The sequence below is a fragment of the Diadema antillarum genome, unplaced genomic scaffold, assembly GCF_040938485.1.
Source record: "Diadema antillarum isolate AM-2024a unplaced genomic scaffold, OU_Dant_1.0 seq00000195_RagTag, whole genome shotgun sequence".
Classification (NCBI taxonomy): domain Eukaryota; kingdom Metazoa; phylum Echinodermata; class Echinoidea; order Diadematoida; family Diadematidae; genus Diadema; species Diadema antillarum.
In genome coordinates this window covers 43,964-59,482 of record NW_027271258.1, presented here as the reverse complement: position 1 = coordinate 59,482, position 15,519 = coordinate 43,964, and the positions used below count along the sequence as shown (strand labels likewise).

General features: G+C 39.9%; 1 protein-coding gene across 1 annotated transcript; it reads left to right on the top strand.

The window, feature by feature from the left end:
• Window positions 1-263: 263 nt before the first annotated feature.
• LOC139728724 (4-trimethylaminobutyraldehyde dehydrogenase-like) lies at window positions 264-8,873 on the top strand. The gene is made up of 9 exons (XM_071639665.1): window positions 264-386; window positions 2,184-2,329; window positions 3,183-3,312; window positions 3,875-4,081; window positions 4,806-4,930; window positions 5,905-6,045; window positions 6,466-6,654; window positions 7,347-7,573; window positions 8,666-8,873. Exons 1-9 carry the CDS (start codon window positions 278-280, stop codon window positions 8,871-8,873), a joined length of 1,482 nt encoding a protein of 493 aa, XP_071495766.1. The 5' UTR covers window positions 264-277.
• The last annotated feature ends 6,646 nt before the right edge of the window (window positions 8,874-15,519 follow it).

Sequence of the window (15,519 nt, the reverse complement as noted above, 5' to 3'; positions counted from 1 at the left end):
TGATCATTATTCTAATTTAGGGGATACTTTCCTTTGAGTGAACAAAGGTAATTGACAAAGATAGTATTAGTAGAGAGACCGACATAAATTTATATCATCATTTACATTTGTGATAGTTTTGCAAACTTTGATGGATGAACGCTTTCAGTGCTTGCATTCCTGAATTCCAGAGACATTTGATGCAGAAGATTGCAAGATATAGAAATGGTAACTACAGAGTTAAAGCTAGTTCAATCTGTCACCTTGTTCCGAAGCAGGTGTCCAAAGAACTTTCGACATGGCAGACTCTGTGTTCACCAAGCCGCTGAATTTCATTGATGGGGAGAGGGTTTTGCCCACCAACACTGATGACTCCCAGGACTTCAAAGTCTATGAGCCAGCCACAGGTGAGAATCTTTGTGAAGGAGGAGGAGGAAGAGGAGGAGGAGGAGGAGGAGGAGGAGGAGGAAGAAGAAGAGGAGTAGGAGGAGGGGGAGGGGGTGAGGAGGAGGGGAGGAGGAGGAGGGGGAGGGGGAGGAGGAGGAGGAGGAGGAGGAGGAATAGGAGGAGGAGGAGATGAAAGATGAAAAGGAGAAGGAGGAGGAGAGGGGAGGAGGAGGAGGGGGAGGGGGAAGAGAAAGAGGAGGAGGAGGAGGAGATGGAAGATGAAAAGGAGGAGGAGGAGAGGAGGAGGAAGAAGAGGGAAATCAAAACAGCTGACCATCAAATTGCACATGTACGTGTATACTACACATGCATACCTACATTCCTAGGCATAGATATCAATGGCATACATGTCGATTTTAGCAATGGATACCAGGTATCAAAGATAGGCCCTAAATATTGTAACGTAACTGTAGTCCTCCAGTTATACTTTGGGTTCTTTTATTGGCTTGTATATCGTAAGGTCACAGCCATTTCAGTCAAAATCACTTATTTCATTACAGTATGTTTATGTACCCCCCCCCCCCCAATTTCTCCCCTGAATCAGTGTGACATATAACATAGATCCAAATTTTTGTCAGTGATTTCAACTGTGAATTGACACTTTAGTTTTGGGAATAATGAAAGGAATTTGGTCTGGTTTTTTTATCATTTTTGATAATCATTGTGTATAATATGGTCTTTTTCAGCACTTTTGTTCTGAGTGTTTTGATATCAGTATGGTTGTAAGAAGAAAAGACGTGATGAAGAACATACCAAGGATGACTATTCATTGAAGAATCGTTGTGGCTCTGTGGATAAGATCGTGGTCTGTCAATCATAAGGTCTATGTTCAATCCCCCTGACAGCAGTGGTTGTGCCCCTAGGCAAGGCACTTTATCCTCAGTGCTAGTCCTTCGGAGGGACATGAAGTCCCCGGTCCTGTGGTTGCTTGTTTTCAAACATTTATTGCTTCCATATGTGACCCTGCACCTCAAAACAAACAAAAAGTCGCCAGACATGATTTTTTACTTAAGACCATATTCTCAAAGAGCAGACTTTAAGCTTTAAAATGATGTATAACTCAAATCAAATGGACTCTCCTAACCTATCTAAATATTGGAAAGAAAGCACAAACTCAAGAAACGTGTGAACTGAGAAAAGAGGCTCTGAAGTACAGTGTCTATTCAAGCGCTTATTCTTTATCAAACCGTGCTGGCTGTGAGATGAATGGGACAAAAAACAGGAAGTAAACCACCAGAGTAACAACAATGAAGAAATTATCAGATTAAACTGAAATTAATCATGCCCCATTAACACATTCTGTCCATAATCAATGCCAACTTTCAAAGCAGTAGCACTATCCTTTCAAAAGTTATTAGAGTTGAAAGTGAAGAGTGTGGACAAGGTTTTTCAGAAATGAAAAAGGGATTCTAGAGACCCACCTAATCACACTATTCTACCATATATGTTCGAGATAAACTGTTAAAAAAAAAACACTTTCCTGCCCGTTTTATGATACCAAATTTTAGCATAATGTAAAAGAAGACCCGCTCTTTCAGAAAATATGAAAAAGTCAAGTTCGACTAGGTTGACCCATTTCACTTATTTTCAGTCCTCATGCAAAATCAGTGTGTGCGACTTTATGTTCGTTTTGAGGTGCACGGTCACATATCGTACATGTAATTCAGTACAAGCTAATGTCATTCCCTTTGCAGTGCGATGAATGGAATTCCAGAGAAAGGCAAATTGTGAATGGAGTCAATCACTTTTGTTTACAGGCAAAGTCCTGTGCGAGTGCAAGAGTTGTAGCAAAGAGGATGTGGATCGTGCGGTGCAGTCAGCCTTGGAGGCATTTAAGGTGTGGTCGGAAGTCCCAGCCCTGGAGCGAGGGCGCATCCTCCAGAAGACTGCCAGAAAGCTGGAGGTGAGTGGATGAGGCATGACCAGGAGTCAGAATCTGATTTTTTTTCTTTATTGTTTTTGGAAAAATCAAACAAACATGCATGCTATGACATCTACCATAGAGCAAATACTGACTTGCAGAGCAGTGTAAAGAAAGTACAGAATATGTCATATATTTCTTGAGTATGATATTTTTAGAAATTCGGACTTGAAAGACAGTTTTGCAAGTACAGTAATCCTCTCCTAAATTAAATCTGAAGGGTCCAGAGAAAATCGTTTGACTTACCGGTACGTGAGTTTTGACTTTCACGACAGAATTAACAAATGTTTATATCTTTTTTGAGGTAGAATTTTTCGGTGACTTAGCCAATTTTTTCGACTGGTGCGAGGTCAACTTTAATAGGCAAGTTTGACTGTACCTGAATTCATGATTGATAACCAGTTACAGAATGAGAAATATAAATTGATACATGTATTCCTCTACAGTTGAACAGTTAGAGATTTCCCGTCTAAGATTACAGTGTACAGTGTCTGTGTTACTGGAAGCAATATTTTGTGCATTGTTAAGTTTGTGAAACTCATGAAATTATCCAAATTGAAACATCCAATATTTACAGCATACACAGTACTTCATGGAATACTATTCAACAGCATTCACTAACACACTTCATGCAATATGTCTGTCTGGTGTAAGTGCCACTGTTCCATGCAATTCCCCTCATGAAAGACAGAAAAACCCTTTGATAAAGAGAAATGATCAATTTCTGTGAATCTGCAAGGACAGTACTTTAAGGGAGTATCACATAAATGTGGCGACGATCTTTCAGTTTTTGTTTCGTCACAATCATCCTCTTTCCCTTTCGTTGTAACCCAAGGACCGTCTGGAAGAGTTAGCCATTTTGGAGACCAGGAACAACGGCAAGCCCATATGGGAGGCCAGAGAGGATATCAGAAACATCGTCGAGTGCCTGGACTATTTTGGTGGCTTGGCTCCGGGCATCGTCGGTGAGGCTCCTTTGCATGCATTGCCACATCTTGTTTAATTTGCGCATGTGACTGTGAACAGTGTCACGATTCCAGGAAAACGAGTGACACGTCAAAATTCTATGACCTTTTATCAATGTACATTGTAGTGTCTGCCTTTCAATCTGAACTTTGGAAGGGATTTTTACTTGACCCACCCAAAATTCAACTTGAAGTAAAAACAAACAAACACACAAACACACACACACACACACACACACATAGGTGAAACAAAGCCACAGTTCCTCATATGGATGGTTGTTGTTCAACAGGGACCTGTGGTAAGAGCATGGAATCCCTACTCATGACCTGCAGGTTTCAGGAGATCTTTGTCAATCAGCAAAAGAAAGAGTTCCAAAGGAGGTGCTGGATGAGGCAAAAAGACAACTGCAAGATTCCAAAGCAATATGTAGATGTTCGAATGTAAATTTGCAGGGTGTATCCCAGTTAAAACAGAGATGCAAATGTTACTCACCCAAAGACGACAGACATGATTTCGCTGGTTTTTGTTAACGCAATGGGGTACGTATCATATTTGTCTTAGGGGAGCATGTGCCTTGTTCGGGCGGATCCTTTGGTTACACCCGACGTGAGCCCCTGGGTGTGTGCGGTGGCATAGGGGCGTGGAACTACCCCCTCCCTAACATTGGCTGGAAGGCGGCACCAGCTCTGGCCTGTGGGAACACCATGGTGTACAAACCATCCCCTTTCACTCCAATCACAGCTCCAATCCTGGGGGAGATATTCATCGGTGGGTAGCTGAAGTCACTGAGCAAGACAGTCATTTTATTTATTTATTTTTTGTGTGTGTCTTTCCATCATGTTTTTTTTTCCCCAAACTTCAGTCCTCCCTTATAACTTTTTCTCAATTATCAGCACCCTCAGGGTTACTGTAAAACCAGAAATTTTGAATGCATGGAACATTTTCTCAAATTTTGTGAGGAGCAAAGAAAGTAATATACACATGAAAGTTTTTGTCTGCATAAAGCCTTGAATGCCAGTCACCAATTTATGAAAGTTTCATGCCATGAATGTTTCTGGTTTTACAAGTAAGTGCTGCTGCTAAAATACCTATCGCCCTATCACCCATCTGTGCAAGATAAGTTTTGAAGGGTTAGAAATGAGTGGATGATCCATTCCCAGTGGGAGTGTGTGTAAACAAGGAATACAAAACTTCAAAATCTCATTTCATCTTCTGACAGTGGCATTACAGATTAGTAAGTAGAAGCGTGTTACACTGGAGAGTTCATCATTTCACATGTGCAAGATACTAGCAACATGATTTTCGTTTTGAATTGCCAACGAAAAATCCGTAATGAGCAAGAAATGTTCAGAACATCTGTCATCTGTATGCATATCCAAATATAGGAAAGAACTAACAGTACAGTCAGTATCCTTCGATTTTTCTTTTTGTAGGGGTGAATTTTGTTGATGATAGCGCCAAAACCTTTTTTTGCCTTCCTTTCAAAATGTAGAGTGTGGCCTACCCAAGGGAGCCTTCAATGTGGTCCAGGGCCAGGGCCAGACTGGTGAGTTCCTGTCCTCGCATCCTGACGTGGCCAAGGTCTCCTTCACGGGGAGTGTTCCGACAGGAAAGAAGGTCAGTAGACTCGTGCACTTTACTGTATATTATGTCCATATTTTTGCACAGTTATTTTTTTTTTCCCACTGAGCAGCTTAGAAATACATTATCTGTTTTTTTAAATTCACACAGTGCAATTGTTGTATGCTTTCATCCATGTCACAGTACAGACAGAATTTGGTTTAACCTGTTGAGGACGGACTGATTTTGTTACAACACACATTTCCCATAGACACCTGCCCGAGTATGCTTGGGATTTGTCCTTTAACGGGTTAACATTTCTCTGAGTAAAAAATTGATGTGCTGCAAGATCCATTTGCATGTATGGCTTGCACAGAAACTACAGCCTACACACTTGCATTCAAAAGAATACACCTGCCATACTACTTGTACTGGGCATAGGTATGCACACACACACTTGTACCAGGGAGGCACCATTTACAAAGCCCACAATTCAACCAGTTCAAAATGTGCAGAGAAAACTGCGAAGATATTTTCGTGGGTTATAAAATTCGCATAAGCTAAAAGTAGCACTAAGCAAGTGAAAATTGATTTAGCAAGAAAATCTCCAAAGTTTTCAGTGGTATCAGAAATTAAGGTTTGTTTGAAGTGTTTCCCTATGAAATAAAAAGGTTATTTTTCTTGTACGTGAAATGAAAATTGACAAAAAGAAATACTTGTAAATCTGAACAATGCTGCAATTAATCATGCATTGTAGTTAAAGTCTCAAATTTGTTTGTTTTCTGAAATTCTTTTTCTTCTCTTTTTTTTCTGATGGAAGGGGAGTTGGGGGAACGCTTGGAATTAAGGAGGCTATTCTAGCTGCTCATGAGACAGAATGTATTAATGCATGTGAACTTTTGCAGATACATATGTACTTTATAAAAGCGCAACATAATCAGCATAATGCAGTGCTTGTCAAGTGCTGTAATGCTAGGCTATAATGGCATGATGAGCTTTTCTTTGTTTGTTTTTTCCCCTGCCCGCTGCAGATCATGCAGAGCTGTTCAGGTCGTGTTGCCAATTTGACGCTGGAACTTGGAGGCAAGTCTCCACTCATCATCTTCAACGATGCCGACATGGACAACGCCGTCAAGGGGGCAATGATGGCTAACTTCCTGACACAGGGCCAGGTAAACTCCCTTCCTGTCTTCATCAGTCATTGCTTGTCTAGAGTGTCACTCAGAGATTTACAGATTTGAAGAAATAATGATAATGAGGGTTATGATGATGATGATGATATGATGGTGATGATGATGGTAATAGTAATATGATAATGATAATAATGATAATAATGATAATAATGATAATAATAAATATAATAATAATAGTAATAATAATAATAAATGTAGTTATTATTATTATTATTATTACCACAACAATAATGTTTCATGAGACTGATTTAGTATTGTTATTAAATAATTATGATAATGGACTACTCCAAAATTGCTGTCGGTTGGGTAGTTCCTTCTTCACACAATCCTATGTGTAATGTGCTTTATTTTTACATGAATAACCACACAGCTTCCCCCCAAAAAATTCATCCCTTTCAGGTCTGCTGCAATGGGACCCGGGTCTTCGTTCAGCGGGACATCCACGACAAGTTCCTTGACGCCTTCACCAGCAAGACTAAGACCATCAAGATCGGAGACCCGCTCAAAGAGGACACCATGATGGGGGCGGTGGTCAATGAGATCCAGCTGAAGAGGGTCATGGGGTACATCGACGGCGCCAAGAAGGAGGTGAGTCAGATGTGAAATAGGTCCTGGGGACCACTGCAGTCTGTGCGGTCTCTGGCTGTCTCCACACCCAGTCAGCCATGCCTGGTGCTCCGAAGATGAAGTTATGTCTCAGCTCTGATTAAGATCTAAATATACAGCATTTTTAGTAAATGTAGTGTTGATTAATCATTGGAGTATGCCAAATTTGAACAACATCAACAAACAAAAATGATGAGGATATTGATAATGACAAAGTTGTGTTTCAGTGTGCTGCAAAAACTGTAGCTGCTGATTTTGATGTTTGAGATTACAGTCAACCTCACCTAGTTGAATCCAAAGGGGCTGTAGCAAACTCTTTGACTCGGGTGAATTGTGATTTACACATTAGCAATAGCTCATGTTTATATCAGTATGCTATGGGGTATAATTTTTATACGTTGCAGCCAATTTTTTTGACTGGGGCAAGGTTGACCACATAATGCATGGTCTGAATGTTTTAGTATCTGTGACTTCTAAGTAGATCTATTATTGTTGTTGAATTTTCTAAAAGAAAATCATAAAACAAAGGGTAAAATGTCCTTCATATGATGAAGTTTGCAGGGGCTTGGATGTAATATGTAGCTTTCCGGAGACTAAACAAACTGTTCTGATTTTTCCATCAAACCATGGAATTGATTATATCCACTTGCTGTATCGTTGCCGCTCTCGATCAGGGTGCTACCGTTCACTGTGGTGGGGACAAACACACCCCGTCTGACCCCGCCTGTGCAGGCGGCTTCTACGTCAGCCCCACCGTGCTGAGCGTGGATGACCACATGAAAGTGGCCCGGGAGGAGGTCTTCGGCCCCGTCGTCTGCATCATGCCCTTTGACACAGAGGAAGAGGTCGTCGAGCGTGCCAACAAGACCGAATATGGTCTGGCCAGTGGTGTGTTCACCAGGTGAGTTTCTCTGTGTTTTTGTAGCTCTGAATGTGCATCAAAATGAGTCATGAATATTTGTGATATTATGCATGACCAACAAGCCCGACTTCTTTCTGGCTAGCAGTGTGTTCGCCAAGTGAGTTTCTCTGTGTATTTGTAGCTCTGAATGTGCATCATAATCTGTCGTGAATATTCATGATATTATGCATGGCCAACAAATCTGACTGCGGTCTGGCTAGCAGTGTGTACATCAGGTGAGTTTCTCTGTGTATTTGCAGTTTTGAATATGCATTACAGTTAATCATGAATATTTATGATATTGTGCATATCCACCAAGACTAACTGACTCTGATCCCAACATATGGGACTAACATCATACATGTACTAGAACGCAGTACATGAACAAGGTGTTGGAAAATGCAGATTAGTAGGCATAAGTTTTGGTGCACCTACTTTGTGAATGGATGCTCAAGCTTCCCAATTTCTTTATCCACTGCTGGACTCCAAAATCGTGAATATAATCACTCACAAGATTGTTAGGAGATCCTGATTCAAGAAAAATTGGACTCCAAAAGTATGGCTTATACAGTAGCTGTCATCTGCGAGGTGCAAAAGTGCTATAAACTTTGCTTCTGATTATCCAGTGCTTTTCTATGCATCTGATGTTCAAATACCACTGGCAGGCACTATGTTTTCACTGTAAATCATTTGCTCAATTTTCATTTATGGACATGGAAATTCATATCTAATGGTTTGTGCTTCACAGTTCAATGTCAAAATACTGTACATTATCAGTCTGTTTCACAATTTACGTCGGGTGCAGTCTTGTCACACAACTTGTGTGCTTTTTTATGTGAGACTTTTTGCTCAAATGACACACTTACGAGAGACTTCATGAAATGGATTTTAAAGACTTACTCATAGCTACAGTTTACATATGAACAATTTTAGCCATTCTGAGATTCATGTAAAGACTTGTCTGTGATGGCTTCATGAAACAGACCCCTGGCTATCATTACACACTGAATGAAAATAAGCATACAGTGAAGATTTGTTAGGTTTCATTGATTTGATTTGAATGCCCTCATTCGTAACTACCACTTTCTGCAGTGACATCAAGCGTGCCCATCGCATGGCTGGGAAGCTTCAGGCCGGCTTCTGCTGGATCAACAACTACAACGTCAACCCCTTCGGCCTGCCATTCGGCGGCTACAAGCAGTCCGGTTTTGGCCGTGAGAATGCCCTTGATACCATCAATCACTACACGCAGGTCAAGAGCGTCTACATCGAAATGGGTGACATTGACTGCCCCTACTAAGTGATTTCAACTTCTTCTTTTTTTTTCTTTTCATTGTTTTGTGTTTTTTTATGGGATATATAAGCAGTATTTGCTTAAAGCATATATAAGAGTGTATGAAGGGGATAATCCTGAAATATTAATGAAGAATGTGTTTCTCTACCGTGATATTAGTTGTGCCGTAAGCACTAAATGTTGCGCAGAGTGACACATACAGTACTAAATGAAGTATAGTATATGTCTGTATATGTTCGTAAGATAATAATTTGTTCTACACATTTTAACCCTGTCATGGATGTAACTCCTAAAGCAATTGCAATCTCAAAGTATTTCTTTCTTTTTTTTACCCAGTATATCCCCAGTATATCCCCAGTATATTCCATGCTTTTCACATCTTACGATATCAGCAAAGTGCAGATCTTCACATGTATTATGCCTGTTTGCTGATTGCACAGCTGATGTAAAACTTGGGTCAGTAATAATAGGTCTTTATTTTTTCGCATCTTTCTCTTCTTCCGTCACTGCCGGAAAATTTGATCAGGAAATTCTATGCCACTCCTGCTAGAAAAAAAAAAAAAAAGAATTCTGCAAATTATTGGCTTCATTTCCATAGTGCTGGCAGTAGTGCTGGAATTCTCACAGTTCTGAGAGAATCCCTGAGACATACAAGCTGTATTTTTTCATTTGATATGTCAGTGATTGAATTGCACTTTGAGTCAGCAGACAATTGTAACCAAAAAAAGTTACGTGAATCATGTACAATGTAGTTCCTGTATCAAGACATGATAGATTTACAGGTCTTCCTTTTTATAGGGGAAAAAAATATGATCAAAAGATGTTTGTGTTCCTACAAAGTAGGTAATAAAGGTGTGTAATGAGAACAGGGGTATTTTTATGTGACATTTTTTAGAAGTGGGTTTTTGATTACATTATGAATCGCACAGATTTGTTTTAAGATTAAATGCATGTTACAATGTACAAATTGTTTTGTCTATATATGTGGGTATATGCATGGAGCTACAGTTGTACAACACACTGTGGATCCCTGATATATGTCCCGGCGAATCGTGCTGCCAAATGTTGAGACGTAAAATGCATTATGAGAGTGTGTCATATCGTAGATGTTTTCTTCATTTTGTATCCGTGTGAGCGTACTCCTGCTGTAGATATCCCAGAATGCTTTGCAAGGGAGAGGTCTCCTGCCTTGGGCCTGGACTGATTGATTCAAGGCGAAATAGTCATCATGAGAATCCATGTTTTAATGCCTCCACTCTGTTAGTATGCCAGAGGAGTAAGAGTATACACAGACATAGTCTTTTTTAAGTTGTAGGGAAACTTGACAAAGTAGACGGCATTTTCTAGTGAGTTTGTAAAGACAATCATTCAATTTTAGAAGGTGTTGCAGCATTCTTTCCCAACACATTTAAAAGTGTAAAAGATTCCCCTTGACCTTGTAACGTTACAGGCAACTCCTATTACAATGAAGTCCTCGGGACTGACAGCTTTCCTTTGTTATATCGAAATTCCGTTATATAGCCGGACAAATGAAGTAGACTAATAATTATGTGTAGATAATAATTTTGGGACCAGGATTTTTACTTCGTTGTAAGGATATTCCATTATACCTGTGTTCACTGTACTTAATTTTTTGTTCAGATGGACAGACATTTTACTGCTTTATTCCTGAATCATCTCTTGCCATTTGTAACATGCATCAAAAAGATGTAGTTGATCACATTTGTTATCACTTGAAGAAGCAGTCCATGATTTTGATGTTGTTGTTGGTGTTGTTGGTGGTTTTTTTTTTTTTTTTTTGGGGGGGGGGGAGGGAAACCCGCTTTTCCTTGGCAGCACGCATGGAAGACAAAAGCCAGAATTTTTATTGTCTCTACATTACAAGAAATCATATCAACATAATACATACTGATATGACAGAGTGGTATGAAATCTTGAAACTCTTTATGTTGTAATGGTCATAATTGCCTTTAAGCTCGGTTGCATGTGATGAACATAATTTTTACCCATGGGTGACTATACCCTTCATTTCAAAAGTGTGCCACTTTTAATTCTTTTACCACTGAATTCAATTTTGAAAGTACCTCAGCCGATTAACATAATGAGATTTGGAGGTGTGTACATTAGGTTTTGCCATTAAAGGCATCATTAGCATCTTCATCGTCATTTATGTAAAATGAAGTGATATTCTTTAACAAGATGCAGCTCTGCTTTGTCATATTTTTTTCACAGACTTGAGCAATCATCGGTCATGGTAAATTGAGGTGTATGAGTAAAGAGCAACTCATTTTTATATTTTGTCATTGTACTGGGATTGGGGCATTTTTTTTATACGACAAAATAAAAATTATGCATATATAATTCAAGATCTTTGCTGTGCTATCCTCCTTTGCCTAGCTGTCATTGTATCCATGTGACAGTGTGTGACATGAACTTGACAAAGCAGCAACTGCTGGTTGCATGGATGAATATATGCGTTGATTTGATACAGTGTACTCCATGATTTGCAACATATATCACAATTATACTAGTAGTTGTAGTCGACGTCGCTTCAGTCAATTCCACCGGGAGAGGAGAAAGATTCCAATTGATGAATAATTAATTTGATGATTAATTGATTGATTACTTAATTGAGCAAGTTATGGAATTAATACGTGTTTATATCTATTGGGGGCAATATTCTTCGACTTGTGCAAGGTCGACTTGGGCGAGTTTGAGTGTATAACTCGTTTTCATGATTGCATGATTTGATGAGTGCTGTGTGTGTTGTGGATGGTAAATGCTAGTACAAAGTGTAGTTCCTATTTTCACACTACAGTCACTTGAGAAGCTATTGGTGTGTCTCAGTGGTTAAGATCACTGGTTGTCAATCATAAGGTCTCTGATTCAAGTCCCCTGGCTACAGCGGTGGTGCCTCTAGTCTAGGCTATGCACTTCATCCGCATTGGCCGAGTCCTTTCGAGGTGACTTTCAGCCGTCCATCCCACAGTTGCTTTAATAGAAACATCCATTGCTTCTTCAGCGACCGTGTATAACAATTCTCAGTTCAATTCAAGATCGACTATGGATCACTGTACATTGTGGTGTATACAGGCTCGAGTAAGATCCGTGAGAATTTGATGCACAAGGTAATTTGGAATGGTTTTAAAACCCTCGAGACATGGCCAGGCTGGCTTCAAGACTGTTTCCAAAGGTTATGGTAGGTAGCAACCAAATCCGCCTATTCACAACATACACCCGTGCATCAGTGTGTTTCATTAAGAAAAAATTCCAGTCATCATGTGTCAAGTCAAAGTGAATCGAGCATAGGGTGTAAAATTTTACTGGAAGAAATCAACAAACTCATTTCCATTGTACAAATTCACTGACTTTTCTTTTGTTTTGTTTTTGTTTTTTAATCAGAAGAATTTTCAGTAGGACTTTTACTTCTGGCCCAATGAATGGAGATAAATGTGGACATAAATATGGCAGAAATTAACTAACATGGCAATCGACCAGTAACATGACAGATTATCAAACCCATTTAATGAAATGACAATGCTATTATTTTGTTCAGGCTGACGCTCCTGACACTTTCTGCACAATCAAAAGTCCCCCTCCCCCTCAAAAACACACGCACGCACGCACACACACACACACACACACACACACACACACACACACACACACATATATATATATATATATATATATATATAGATAGATAGATAGATATATAGATATATATATATTATATATAAGAAGAAAGAGTCTCAAATACGCCATGGATCCAACGATAAGTTTTTTTTTTATTACAAAATTTTCAGTCTGCCTCAGACCTTCGTCAGTGTAAAGACATTGTTCAAATTGTTATATTACATGACGTGAATCAAGAAAAAAGTACATTCCATGAGTTCTGCAACGTTGCTTCAAAGCAGCGTTTACGATAATATAGCGAGCTTTAGATCTGCGACGCAAATGCTAAGACGACGCTAATCATGCCAAAAAGGTAGTCTGCATATATGCGCGAGAGAGCTGTGTCGATTGTCGAGTCCGGGAGGCTGCGTCGTCTCGGCGTTCTCGTCGCAGATCTAAAGCTCGCTAATGCAGCACTAGACAACAATTCAGACATCAATTATTACCCAAATCGTCGATAAATGACATTTTGACTTTTCTACCGTTCCCTCTCATATTTTTCTGTTTCGTTGCGGTGTCAATTCCAACTTTTGTAGGCCTACATTAACTTACTACAATATCGTGACTGAAATCGGAGAAAATGCATTTTAGGGGAACACAAAAAGAAGGAAGAATGTAACTTCGGTTCACGCTGTGTAAACAATAACGAAAGAATACACACAAACATACTGGTGAAAATTATTTATCCGCATAACGGGTGATGCCACATGCCCATTCCATTTGTTGGCTTATTATTTGAGTTTACCTGTGTAACCATGTTACTTTTCCCGTTTCGAAGTCGTACAGAAAGGAATTAAAGAAAGGATGGCAGGAAAAGCTTCTCCAATCAAGTCAAATACGAGTTTCTGACACGTAAAATAGGCTAATCGTTTTTATCTGTTGTCAAGTCGCCATGTATTAATTCATTAGGATCGATACGACTCATCTCCAAGTTCGATGTGAAAAGGAAATACTTGAGAAGACAATGACCGAAACCCGTGGTGTCTGTGAGACAATGCCAACAGTGCCGTCAATTTAATAATTTACCACCGAGCAGGAGTCTAAAGTTTGAAGATGGCCGCTGTCTTCACTCGAAACACAGAACACTCAACCGCTCAGGTTAATTCTCAAAATCTTCAGTGGCGCAGAAGTTAGTACACTTTATCATTATCTGATCCTCTTCTTTCCAGATCATTTTTCTTTTCTTTTTCGTCGAAGGGTTGTTTCATAGTCGAATAACGAACGACCAGATTAAAGGCGCTGGCTGGCTGCCTCATGTCCGGGTCACTGCTCAACAAACAAACAAACAACGAAGAGAGCGTCATCCTGCGGACGATAGCAGGATGAGGGTCACTGCGTATATTCGATGCCTCGATGGTATAATATACTGCTACTGATGATGACGAAGAAGTTGTTGATGAGTGATGATGACGATGAGTGGCGATAAGACATTGCGATGGTGCTGATAGTGATGACGATGGAGTTGTTGATGGAGATGCTGATCGATGACGATGGCTATGATGGTACGATGTGGTGCTGGTCGATGAGCCATCAATTATTATTCAGGTGATCCTCTACTGGACGAGGGGAGAATATCTGACTATATCAATGCCTACAACGATGACAGTGTTGATGAGGGAAAAGCCGTCAATGAAGATAGTGATAATTGGCCATGACAAAGACGGTAGTAACCTTTGTGCTGTTTGTTTGTTTGTTTGTTCGTTCGGAAGATAACTACAATTTGTATTTTGCGTCAGTTTGAGTCAATGTTTGTTATTTGTTAGTTTTTTATGTAGGCTAATCCACGCTAATAGTCCCTCATTCTAATCTTCCGGAAGCCTCCTGGAGCTGCGAAATTTGTGCATGGAATGTAAAAGTCTCGAAATTTTCCAACGATACATTTTGTTTACATTTTGTTGCATTTTTCTTTGTTTTCATAAAACATGAAGTCTAAGAAGCTCATAATGTCCACTTAGAACATCAAATTGATACCGGGCATGTAGAAAGTAAGTCACTTTGCCCATAGCACCATAGAAATTGAGAGGACTGAATGAGCACAAATAATGACGTACTGAATTTCTAGTTATAGAGGGGTGACAGATTCGAAGTTAATGCAAAATCAATCCTTCACGGTCCTTGTTTGATTGTGATGTTATCAGCAAGTATGTAGGCCTACTCCAAAACTTTGTATACGTGGGGAAAATTGGATATGCGGTTTTTCACGTTGTTCTTCATATCCGCGCAATCTGCTTGTCACAAGAAGTAACCCCGTCACCGTTTTATGTTTGTTTGTTGTTTGTTTGTTTTTGTTTTTACGAAAAGTTGCTGAGAATCGCACAGAGAAAGGAACTGGGTGCTCCGAGAGTTTCGGTCCAGAGGAAAGAAAATCGTTCCCGGAATCTCGTTCTCGCCGCCGTGCCGCGCACGACGGTGGCACTGTCGGGATGGTAAATCGGGAACATGGAATCCCGTGGGGTTCCCGCAACGGGATCGTAACCGCAGAAGTCCGATAGGACGACAGCATTGTCCATTTCGTCCAGTGATGCGTCTATTTTGTGAATGAAGAGCATGAAACGAGGGCAGAAATGCAGAAAGATCGATCTTTAAATAGGATGAATGCATAATTGCATCAGGGTAGAGGAAGGAGAACCAGAGCTAGGACACAGAGAGAGGGAGAGAAAGAAGGATAAGAATGAAGGCCAAAGAAAATCGTCTTTACATTTCAAATCATTATTTGAAACATATAATGGCACGGTCGATATGGTATTATACTGTTTATTTAACGTCTGCGTTAAACGCAGACATTGAACCTTTATTTAGCTTTAACTCGACTTTAACTCACTTATCCTATTTTGTACAATGGAGATCTGATGACGATGATAGTACAATGTATAGGCCTGAAGTAGTCAGCAATTTTTCCGGAGAACATATGGCTACAGAACAACACTACAGCAATTAGGAGAATAATGCATGAAAATAATCGTGACTTTGTTATCTT